We start from the raw sequence: 12,126 nt of genomic DNA, 5'->3' as shown, positions 1-12,126 counted from the left end.
TGAGTTATACCTATTATCATAGTGAGTAAAGGGATATTTTTTTTTGTATTGGGCAAAGGGTTTCGGTCCCAGCGTGTGCCGGGACAAGATGCCCGGCGCTGGTTTTCAGACCTATCCCAGACTAAGGACCATTTCAAAAAAAGTTAAGAAAACTATTTTTTCTCTAACCTGTTGTCCCATAGCACGCCTAGCGATAATACGAGTAGGTATGCTAAGTATCGTGAAAGGTAACTGTTATGTTTTGTATTCCAAATTTTCCATAATGAATACCTCGTTTTGGAATATTTGGAATTGAATAACGTCGCGTGTGTGGCTAAAAAATCTTAAATTAGCTAGCTTGTAACCTGAGTTGATTCAGCTAGGAGGTCGAACCATATTGTTCTACCTCAGAGATGGCAGGGGGCGCCACGAGCCTTCGGAAATTGTCATATATGTACTTGGAATTTTCGACCCTCGCCTTTGCGACCTGATGGCTGAGCGGTTAGGCATCCGTCCGGTAAACGGAGGACGCTGGTTCGATTCCAGCTCGGGGCATTTGGAGGCCTTGGTATTTTTTTCTTTGTATATGACATTTATTTCATGTTTACTTCAATTCGATTGTATATTTTAATTTGGGGTAACTCTAAGATTACTTTCAAAACCTGAGCATAACGTGACTAAATGTAAACTAAACTATACTAACAAGTGTCTAGCTGTGTAGGAATTGAACATGCACCCAAATGAACAAACACAAAGTTATTGTCGATTGCTTCAGTTGCTATACGACGCGACGATTGCAAAGAACATGTAACATTTAAAAATACATTCAAAAATGTAATAAATGCTTCGAAAATGAGTAGTGGTGGTGGATTCGATACTTTGGAGCCACTTTAAGAACTCGACATGTTTTCAAGCGACTGTAATTTTTTAGTTGTTATCAAAGACATATAACTCCGTATAGACAGATAAAGTCTAAGAAAAAAACGTACCTCAGTACCATACAGAAAAAGGTACGGTGGCCTAGATGGCATTACACCTTTGGGGTACGCTCAGCTAGATGGCGCTAATATTAATATTTGACATTTTAACACAGTATATCGAGCTAAGAATATGGGCCAAATTGTCAAAACTAAGGTTCAAAAGTTTTAAGCCTGTGTCAAGAGATGGCAGTCTATGGCACTGTGGTTACACATTTTACTTCGACAGTAACTCTCTATAATACTCGATCCTCTTTGGTTGTTATATACTCAATTCTTACAAATTTTGACCCTTAACAAAGTATTTTCAACTACACTTACAGAGATCGTAAACGTAGACTCAAAAGTGCCAAATCCATATCAATACTAAAATGACTCAACTAGGGTAAACTAACCACTGATTGCCCTTTCAAGACAAACATGTCATTATCATGTAGGAGTTACACACGAGTAGTTCACGAATGACACTTCGTCCGTTTTCACATTATCCGATCCGATATCGGATGTCGGACCGATATCCCATACATTACAGGCGCCATCTTGGTATTTTTTCCATTGAAATCCTTCCGACATCCGATATCGGATCAGATAATGTGAAAACGGCCTTCAGCTAATGTTTTCTACTTAATTCACTAGTTCAGCTCGGAGTCATTTAGTTATTACAGTTTAGTTAACATATCCATTCGTTTACTTGCTCCTTCGCTCAAAAAGTGACAAGGACGACTCGCTATGAACTTCGTCGGTTCATAGAATTTTATTCGAGTCATTAGTTTGCCCTACGTAACATAACGATTATATCAAATACTCAATTTGATAAATTAATATTTCACAAAGTAAAGCTCATAACAAACAAAATTTGTGTTCTTCCATATAAAATGTTTCTTCAGTGATATATGACAACGTATTTTTATACAGAACAATACAATACATATTTATTTTTGGATCATATTTGCAGAAGCCCATGGAACTAAAATCGAACATTTTTAAAAGAAGGTTTTCACAATTTTAAATACTGACCAAACATTATATCTGACGACTAACATAAATTAAATATTCATTGGTTCCATAGCATCCCCTAGTCGACATTACATACAAAATTCTAACAATAGTCTAAAGTAGTCTATTTTTTATTATATCTATGGTTGCGGTGTTACTACATGTAAAATAAGGACGTTAAACAAGAAGAAAGTCGTACATTGACCCGCCATTTCCTCTCTCTATCGCACGCGTGCAACTTCTATTGTTGTCTCGCTTATGACGCCGATATCTTACGAGTGAGCCAGCAATACAATAACATGCGAGTAATAGAGATAGAAAATGGTGAGATAATGAACTTTAAAGCTAGGAACATACTACGCGGACGTCCGTCGTAAATCGACCGCGGACGGGAATCTGGACAATGAAATTACGCATAACCGTGCAAACTATCGGTCGACGGACGTGGACGTGGCCTTGAGCGCATGGACGTCCGATCGAAATCTGGCTCGCTGGATGTTTTGTTCCGTGCACACTGATCGGTCGCGGTCGCGGTCGATTTACGACGGACGTCCGCGTAGTATGTTCCTAGCTTAATTCTTTGTGCGTAGCACCCTTACTTTAGTACACTTTGCCATTTACACATAAAAGTGTTACAAGCGTTAAGTATGAATTGAAATCGCTAAGAACGGAATGAATGCGTATACTCATTTGATATTTGGTAACACCAGGGTGGCTAGCCGAATGGCACAATCGCTCACGAAACGCTCACGAAACGAAGCGCTAGTAGATATCTATCTCTATCGCGCTTGCGTATTGGCGCGACAGAGCCAGCGGCGTATCGCTTTCGTTTCATTCGGCTACGGGGCCAGTTAGGGCACGTTGTCAACAGATATAGTAATTAATACTCAAAATTGTCAAAAATACTGATTTCCCAAAAATAACTTCTAAGCATATTTTGTTTGTAAATTGCGAGAGCTATGTCAAAACACAGGCTGTTTTTTTCCTTCTTAAGAAGTTTAATGATAGGTAACAGTAACATCATTATTTTTGGAAAACAATAATCTTATCAGTATCGCATTTACGTCAAAGATCAGACAAACAACACGTATTTTTATTATGTACTTTAGAACTAAAATGTGTGGTTGGTGTACAGGTGTAGTGCGAAACGATTTCTCTTCGTATTTTTCCGGAAACGTTCGTATTTGTCATGCTAGATCAAACAGTGTCAGTACATCTTGTACTGAGACTGACTGAAATAGCATGACACGTTCGTAAGTTTCCGTAAGAATATGAAGGAAACTCTTTTCGTACTACATCTGTGAACAGGTCCCCATTCCATTACGATTTGACTATTACCTATTTGAGAGAAAACGAAATTTCTTTATTTTCCCTTTAGGTTCAATCATCTTATCTACCGGTAGTTGAATACACCAATCATAACAAACAATGAATAAAAATAAAATCCAAATTGTATAGGGATGTTCACATACAGTGATACCCTCCAGTCTGACCAAAAAGAGTAGAGTAGTGTCATCCCTTTCAAATCAATATGTGTGATAAAATGGGACGACACTACGATGTTGCCACTTTTTCCACTCTTTTTAATTAGACTGTACAGTCAACCAATTGGAACCCTAGGCCACTCTACAACCATGTCACAATGACAAGCAGTAAAAGATTTCTTACAATCTGATTTATAACGTCACTATGACATAGTTCTACAGTGGCCTAGGGTTCCAATTGGTTGACTGTACATCATTATTTTCCTGAAACATCGACAATATCGACATTGTAACGATTCGCTACCTTTTCCCAATGACAAACGTTCAACCAGTGTGTCTACGTGGGACGCCTGACGTCGTCGACTTGAATGAGTTGTTCGATAGGGATGAGTGACAGCTCTCCGCCGAGCATCGGGGCCGCAGCACCCTGAAAAATACGTAAAATTATCAAGACGTTGATTTACATTGGTTGCAGGCATATGTTTTTTTTGGCAGCCGCTTAAAAAAAATGCTGCGGAGCGTACGCGCTTCGATAACAATAGGTACTTTAGGGCCAGTTGCATCAACCACATTTGACAGACACATCATCGTCACGCAGCAGACGTCTATGGAACTTCCCATACAATAAAATTTTGCGAACGCTTTAACGGAGACAGACCGTTTGATGCAACCGGCCCTTAGTCAACAACAGTTCCTTGTCTCTTTGTGAACACAAACGAACCTATCAAAGTGCCTATAATTTACGGGGGTGTTTTCGCAGATACATTGCTCGCAGGTGCATGATTTTACCCACCAAGCAGGTGCATGATACCCAATGTGAATGGATACTACTATGCGCATGTGTTTCAGCGACAATACTTTGGCTCGATATTGCAGCCACAGTCTTTGAGGAAATGTCAAAGTAAAAGCCAGTCTACCCGTGACCACGGACGTAATGTCATGTCCGAAACGTCGGGTTAAATATAAACGTAAGTTTTACGCGATTAAGGGTCAGTTGCATCAACCGCATTTGACAGACACATCATCGTCACGCAGCAGACGTCTATGGAACTTCCCATACAATAAAATTTAACGAACGCTTTCACGGTGACAGACGGTTTGGTGCAACCGACCCTAAGTCTTGTTTTAATTTAATAATGTGACAAAGTAATCTAAATTATACGGCCAGAATTATTCTACAGGTAAAATAACAGTACTTACCAAGCCATATTTGTCGGGCGTGACCGCGGGTACATTGCTCGCAGATCCAAGTTTTTCGGCCGCAGCCTCGCGCGCCTTCCGCAGGCCCAGTGAGAATACTGCCACGGAGCGTACGCGCTTCACTAGCAACGCTTTGGCTCGTGATCGACCTACAAGTAAATGAGATTATGGTTAATAAAAATAATAATCCGAAATGAGGATATTCGCCAACGCAAGAAAGTTACCGACATCGCTAAGGGGATTGCGCAACTCAAGTGGGAATGGGCCGGTCATATTTGTCGCAGGGATGACGATCGATGGGGCCGGCAAGTATTGCTGTGGAGACCTAGACTGGGAAGCCGAGGTGACGGGAAACCACGAGCCAGATGGTCGGACCATATCAAAAAGACGGCAGGGCCTTATAGAACAGAATGGAAATCCATGAAAGAGGCTTATGTTCAGCAGTGGAAGCAAATATGCTGAGAAGAGAGAGAAGAGAAAAATAATAAAAACAAAGCATCTATTGCACAAAGTAAAGTAAGGTACAGTGGGGCAAATCTCAACTGGGAGGCAATTGTAACTGATTTATTTTTCCATTATTACACTATGATGTTGAGTTCTACATGCATCCACCGAACACGCCTAGCATATAACCGGTGGACACTCAATTTAATAATGCATACGTTGTAAATATGAAAAAATGGACCAGTTACATTTGCCCCCCGGTCGAGATTTGTCCCGCTGTACCTTACTACGTAGTAATATGTAAATTACAAATTGCCTATTGTGTTTCACTGATGAAAAAAGGCCTCCTTCTTTCAAAGCTAAGATGAAAAAAAAAGCACAACATTCTATTAGCGTAGTTTGGCGACCGCACTTTGCGTCACAACGCCAGGATAGTTTAGACTTATCGTTTATATACAAGCTATTGAGAAATAAAATGGATTGCCCCCAACTATTAGAAAAAAATCGATTCAGAGCCCCAAACAGATATCCACGCACCTCAATCAAACCCCTAACCCCCCCTTTTCGCAAAACTATTCTCGGTAAAAATTCCCCAATACCCCGTTTAAGTAGACTGTTAAATGAAAACTGTGACCGTTCTGATGTATACTTCGACTCCTTAAGTAGATTTCGGACTGGCACCCAGGACTAAATCACTAAATCACTATAGATATATAGGTAGTTATGCTAATTGTATCTTCTTTTCTTGTCTCAATGCATGTAATAAGTACTTCAGTGCAGTTTATGTTTCCAAATTGTAAAATTACAGCATGTTTCAGTTTCCTTTTTTTTAAACTACTCAATGTTAATTTAATTTAAGATTACACAAGTGGTGTTTGCCTATAATTAGTTGTGCAATAAGCTTAAAATGCTAATGCATGTATACCTAACCATGTATTATTGTAACCGCTGTTGGCAGACCTTAATAAATAAAATAAAATAAAATAAAAAAAGTATTTCTTATAGTTATGTAGTGTACTTAACCTAAACTTAAAAATTTGAGCCCCTATAAAATAGTGAGAAGGCAGTTTTATATGCACGAAGAAACATATAATTGAGAAAATAATGGTCTACCTTTGTCCTTAGGCTTGTCGTCTTCGCTCGATGTCGCACTGGCGTCAATAGATGGCGCGGCCGACGGCACCGCGTTTAGGTCGGGCTCTGACCCTCCCGCACTCACGCTCCCACTCAACTCCTGGAAAAAAAGAAACGATATACATAATAACTTTGCCCAGCAGTGAGACTTTAAATAGAAATACAGGCTAAAAAAAATAGCTAAAGATTGGCATGAATGGAGGCAAAAGATACCGCTCACGTCATCCCCGTATGGATTTGCCTTCTGTTCTTATATTCTTGTGGTCTCCACTTTACTTAACAGTAACTACTGATTAGCAATTTGAAGTGGCAATGGCCAGGTCACATTGCACGCAGAACAGATGGCCGATGGGGTCGAAAAGTGCTCTAGTGGAGACGGACTATAATTATATAGCAACCGCAGCGTAGGACGTCCACCCAGGAAGACGCTGGATGCAGGTCGCTTCCAACCGGTATAAATGGAGGTCCAAAGGGAAGGCCTGTGTTCAGCAGTGGACGTCCTATGACTGATATGATGATGATGATGAACTACTGATGCAGATTTAAGAAGGAGACAAAAAGTAGCCTATGTCACTCACCATCTACAAATCTCCATAAAAATCACGTCAATTCGCGTCGTGAAAGACGGACAACCAAACAGACACACACACTTTCCCATTTATAATATAACTATGGATAATCGTATAGACTAAGATAATGAAAGTGCCTGTAGTTGTAGTCACAATACCTGTAGCACAGATGTCATATATACCATAGATCAAGCAAACGTATCTACTTAGCGTGTCGGTGCTGCGTAGGGTGAGGAAATGAAATCCACTGAGTTGTCCGTCTTTACTCGCAGCTTGCAGCTTTCGGGCGTCAATTTTTGTAAGTTGAAGTCAACCAAAACATAAAAAATGCCTCGTTACGTGATATTCAATTGCAACAATACAAAAATTAGGGTTGAACAATCAAGAGCGGTGAGCATAGGGTGAGGAATTACAGTGCGCAGAACAATGCAGTGGCTCATCTTGAACGCTCTTGACTCTATAGCAGCGATAGCGGAATTTGATTCTTCTATCTAATATTGTAGTTCTGTACCTGTAGTGTAGGGTTGACCAACGGGCGGTGCTGCGTAGGGTGAGGAATGCAGTGCGCAGAACGATGCAGTGGCTCATCTCTAAGCCCTCTTGACTCTTAGCAGCGATAGCGGAACGGCTGATGCCTCCTACAATACTTGTAGTCACAATACCTGTAGTGTAGGGTTGACCAACGGGCGGTGCTGCGTAGGGTGAGGAATGCAGTGCGCAGAACGATGCAGTGGCTCATCTCTAAGCCCTCTTGACTCTTAGCAGCGATAGCGGAACGGCTGATGCCTCCTACAATACTTGTAGTCACAATACCTGTAGTGTAGGGTTGACCAACGGGCGGTGCTGCGTAGGGTGAGGAATGCAGTGCGCAGAACGATGCAGTGGCTCATCTCTAAGCCCTCTTGACTCTTAGCAGCGATAGCGGAACGGCTGATGCCTCCTACAATACTTGTAGTCACAATACCTGTAGTGTAGGGTTGACCAACGGGCGGTGCTGCGTAGGGTGAGGAATGCAGTGCGCAGAACGATGCAGTGGCTCATCTCTAAGCCCTCTTGACTCTTAGCAGCGATAGCGGAACGGCTGATGCCTCCTACAATAGTTGTAGTCACAATACCTGTAGTGTAGGGTTGACCAACGGGCGGTGCTGCGTAGGGTGAGGAATGCAGTGCGCAGAACGATGCAGTGGCTCATCTCTAAGCCCTCTTGACTCTTAGCAGCGATAGCGGAACGGCTGATGCCTCCTACAATAGTTGTAGTCATAATACCTGTAGTGTAGGGTTGACCAACGGGCGGTGCTGCGTAGGGTGAGGAATGCAGTGCGCAGAACGATGCAGTGGCTCATCTCTAAGCCCTCTTGACTCTTAGCAGCGATAGCGGAACGGCTGATGCCTCCTACAATAGTTGTAGTCACAATACCTGTAGTGTAGGGTTGACCAACGGGCGGTGCTGCGTAGGGTGAGGAATGCAGTGCGCAGAACGATGCAGTGGCTCATCTCTAAGCCCTCTTGACTCTTAGCAGCGATAGCGGAACGGCTGATGCCTCCTACAATAGTTGTAGTCACAATACCTGTAGTGTAGGGTTGACCAACGGGCGGTGCTGCGTAGGGTGAGGAATGCAGTGCGCAGAACGATGCAGTGGCTCATCTCTAAGCCCCCTGACTCTGAGCAGCGATAGCGGAACGGCTGATGCCTCCTACAATAGTTGTAGTCACAATACCTGTAGTGTAGGGTTGACCAACGGGCGGTGCTGCGTAGGGTGAGGAATGCAGTGCGCAGAACGATGCAGTGGCTCATCTCTACGCCCTCTTGACTCTTAGCAGCGATAGCGGAACGGCTGATGCCTCCTACAATAGTTGTAGTCACAATACCTGTAGTGTAGGGTTGACCAACGGGCGGTGCTGCGTAGGGTGAGGAATGCAGTGCGCAGAACGATGCAGTGGCTCATCTCTTAGCCCTCTGACTCCTAGCAGCGATAGCGGAACGGCTGATGCCTCCTACAATAGTTGTAGTCATAATACCTGTAACGTGGGGTTGACCAACGGGCGGTGCTGCGTAGGGTGAGGAATGCAGTGCGCAGAACGATGCAGTGGCTCATCTCTAAGCCCTCTTGACTTTTAGCAGCGATAGCGGAACGGCTGATGCCTCCTACAATAGTTGTAGTCACAATACCTGTAGTGTAGGGTTGACCAACGGGCGGTGCTGCGTAGGGTGAGGAATGCAGTGCGCAGAACGATGCAGTGGCTCATCTCTAAGCCCTCTTGACTCTTAGCAGCGATAGCGGAACGGCTGATGCCTCCTACAATAGTTGTAGTCACAATACCTGTAGTGTAGGGTTGACCAACGGGCGGTGCTGCGTAGGGTGAGGAATGCAGTGCGCAGAACGATGCAGTGGCTCATCTCTAAGCCCTCTTGACTCTTAGCAGCGATAGCGGAACGGCTGATGCCTCCTACAATAGTTGTAGTCACAATACCTGTAGTGTAGGGTTGACCAACGGGCGGTGCTGCGTAGGGTGAGGAATGCAGTGCGCAGAACGATGCAGTGGCTCATCTCTAAGCCCTCTTGGCTCTTAGCAGCGATAGCGGAACGGCTGATGCCTCCTACAATAGTTGTAGTCACAATACCTGTAGTGTAGGGTTGACCAACGGGCGGTGCTGCGTAGGGTGAGGAATGCAGTGCGCAGAACGATGCAGTGGCTCATCTCTAAGCCCCCTGACTCCGAGCAGCGATAATGGAGCGCCTGGTGTTGCCTCCTGCAAAACAAGAACCACGTCTAACCAGGAGTCACGAACAAAGTTTGAGTAGCAGTCAAATTCACAAAAGATTGTAACTTGTAGTACAGGACATAATCTATTAAAAAAGTTAATATTTTTTCTTTTTTTCGTGACTTTTTTTCGGCCCCATATTCCAAGCGCGGGTCCAGCTTCGTGCCCAGGGGAGGGGTGTCACGTGGTAAAGGCCCAGGCCCCAGGGGGGTCACGTAGTCTATTTCTAGGGCCAACCTAGGCTCCGGATCCGCGGGTCCAAGGGGGGAGAGTCTCAAGATCGAGACTCTTCGCTGAATATCGGGACAATGATCGTCGAAACAACACCCCTGGGCGATGGGGTCGTCAAATCACTACGCATACATAATTACCTTTCGACGTAGCGGCTTGGTAGGACTGACATCTTGGAGCAGCTGCAACGAGCCCGTGATCACGGGCGGCTCGGCGATGGACGCCGCCTTGGGCCTACAACATGCCGTCAACACAGCTCTAGATACTTCTTTCATTTTGTTCGGAAAAAGGTTAGCTTGAAGAGTGCTTAACACATTCAGCGCCAGTCACCCGATAGTCGGGTTCCCTGTTCTGTCTCTGTCAGTTCGTACCATTGCATACTTTAGGCACTGAAAGCGAGTAAGCTAAGAGCTATTAGCGACAGAAACGAATAAAGGATAGTCGCTCCCGTGTAAATAAAAGAGAGAGCGAGCGATTTACATACTCGCTCTCGCTTTCATCGCGTCTCTTTGGCGGGGCCTGCGCCTTATCGGCTAGTTTCGTAGCGCGTAGCACGCTGGCACTGAATGTGTTAAATTTCAACTGACTTCAAATAGGTACCTACTGTTTATAATCAAATGAAAATGATAACCAAATGTTAAAAAGTTTCGAATCCGTCCGGGATCGTTCCTTTCTGAAGAATCTTTGATGGATTCGAAACAGATCGCCCACAGCGATTATTAAACGTGAGTTACCCGTGTTTTTAATACTTAAAATATGTCTGAAAGTTTAATCTCGATCAAGTAACCAAAGCAAGCCATGGATTAAATTGTATCTAATATTTTGAAGTCGGTTGATATTGTAACAACAAATTTTACAATTAGTATCGGTATATTGTAGTTTTAAATTTAAATAAAACCATAAAAGAGTGTAAGTAGTAGAATATTTCACGTGCACCAATTAGACAACAGGGCCGGATTATACCGGAATGGAAAATATAAATGATGTATTATATGTTCATAACTCAAATATTATTTATAGGTATGTTGAAGGACTTCTAAATTCGGGGATAAGTTTAGATAAATGCCATCTCAAGAATACGCTTTAGATTATGGGATAATGCGGCCCTGTCAAAAAATAAGCTTTGAAAAAAAGTAGGGCAGAGATGTTAATATTAATTTTGTGTCAAGATAATTTAGTAAAACTTTCAGTAGAGGTTCAAAGCTAAGAACAAGAAATATACACAATTAGCGATTTGGAAAAGTAGAGTAAATAAAGAATATTTAATTATAATATAATAAGTTTATTAATAAAAGGAAAAGACAAATAAAAGCAAAGAAGCCACTCCTGATCAGAAAAACGTACTTCGAACCACAAGAAGACCATTCAAAATATAAGCTAAAAATTACCTTTGTTCGTAGATTTGTATACTTTGGGGTGTATTTCAACGTTCAGGGTCTAAACAAACTATGTCTGTAGTTAAAAATATTTATTGCAAATTAATAATAACAAAAAATAATTAATACAAGCGTTTCAATTGAATACTGAAATTGAGGTAAAATAAGATCATTAGTTAAAATATTGTCCTTAACTACACACCGATCCAGGCATTACTTGTACCAAATTAACTGAAAACAAAAATAAAACCAAAATTAAAAATTTGCTGTAAAACATTGCCTGATCTAATACATGCGATAGCTAATATTGTAATTTGGGCTTATATGTAAACAAAAATACCCGGTGCCCCTTTTCACCACAGTGACATTTACAAAATTGTTTTGACGCTGACATTTCCGTGACTATTTCTGTGTTGAAAAAAGTAACATTGTTACTCAGCGTCAATATTTCCTTGTTGAACAGGCAATGAACAGCAAAGTGTCACTGTCGGGCGACAATTGTCACTGTGGAGAAACAGGCCACAGTACTGTCGTTCGACTAGTAATGCATTTCCAGAGGGGTGTCTATTGTTGTATAAAATTAGTAATGCGCATTTTAAATCAAAGTTTTATGGTCTAAAATGGAAGCGCAATGTTGATTTTGCGCTTAACATTACCAAACATGTGGTGTTCAATAATACACAAACTTTCGACAAGTCACAGCATTGACCTTATGCTGCTGAGCGTGAGCGTGTTACATTCCGTCATGTTTCGTGTGTCTCGTTGGAGAGTTAGGGAGACTACTCTAAGCCACAGTATAATAAAGAGTACTATCGTACAGTATGGCCACTCCCGCTCCCCGCTGAAAGCGCCACCCACCCCCGCTCGGTTACCTCACAGTTACCGCCTGTCAAAAACGCGAACAGTCGTCCTGTCATATCTCACTCATACAAGCATAGTACGCGTTCACCTACACGAGGTTAGACTGTGTGT

The 12,126-nt window shown here is 42.5% G+C and overlaps 1 protein-coding gene and 1 non-coding gene across 5 annotated transcripts in view; one reads left to right on the top strand and one right to left on the bottom strand.

Moving 5' to 3' along the window:
• The first annotated feature begins 463 nt into the window (after positions 1-463).
• On the top strand, positions 464-534 carry Trnat-ggu. The gene has a single exon. It is a non-coding gene; the product is annotated as a tRNA-Thr (tRNA).
• A 3,200-nt stretch (positions 535-3,734) lies between these two features.
• The window catches only part of LOC125237484 (anoctamin-8), a 57,018-nt gene continuing 48,626 nt past the window's right edge, over positions 3,735-12,126 (bottom strand). For 3 of the 4 annotated variants that reach the window (XM_048144602.1, XM_048144596.1, XM_048144609.1), the window contains exon 20: positions 11,230-11,385. Coding sequence is in view for 3 of the 4 variants with exons in the window: in XM_048144596.1 (XP_048000553.1) it covers positions 11,382-11,385 (4 nt within the window). In the remaining variant the exon portion in view is untranslated. Of the gene's footprint in view, positions 3,864-4,636; positions 4,786-6,193; positions 6,315-9,406; positions 9,536-9,918; positions 10,013-11,229; positions 11,386-12,126 lie in introns of those variants that run through there. The other variant, XM_048144619.1, reaches the window with a different exon arrangement.

Source organism: Leguminivora glycinivorella, chromosome 2, assembly GCF_023078275.1.
Source record: "Leguminivora glycinivorella isolate SPB_JAAS2020 chromosome 2, LegGlyc_1.1, whole genome shotgun sequence".
NCBI classification, from domain to species: domain Eukaryota; kingdom Metazoa; phylum Arthropoda; class Insecta; order Lepidoptera; family Tortricidae; genus Leguminivora; species Leguminivora glycinivorella.
The sequence above is the reverse complement of the archived record's forward strand: the minus strand, read 5'-3'. Positions and strand labels throughout refer to the sequence as shown.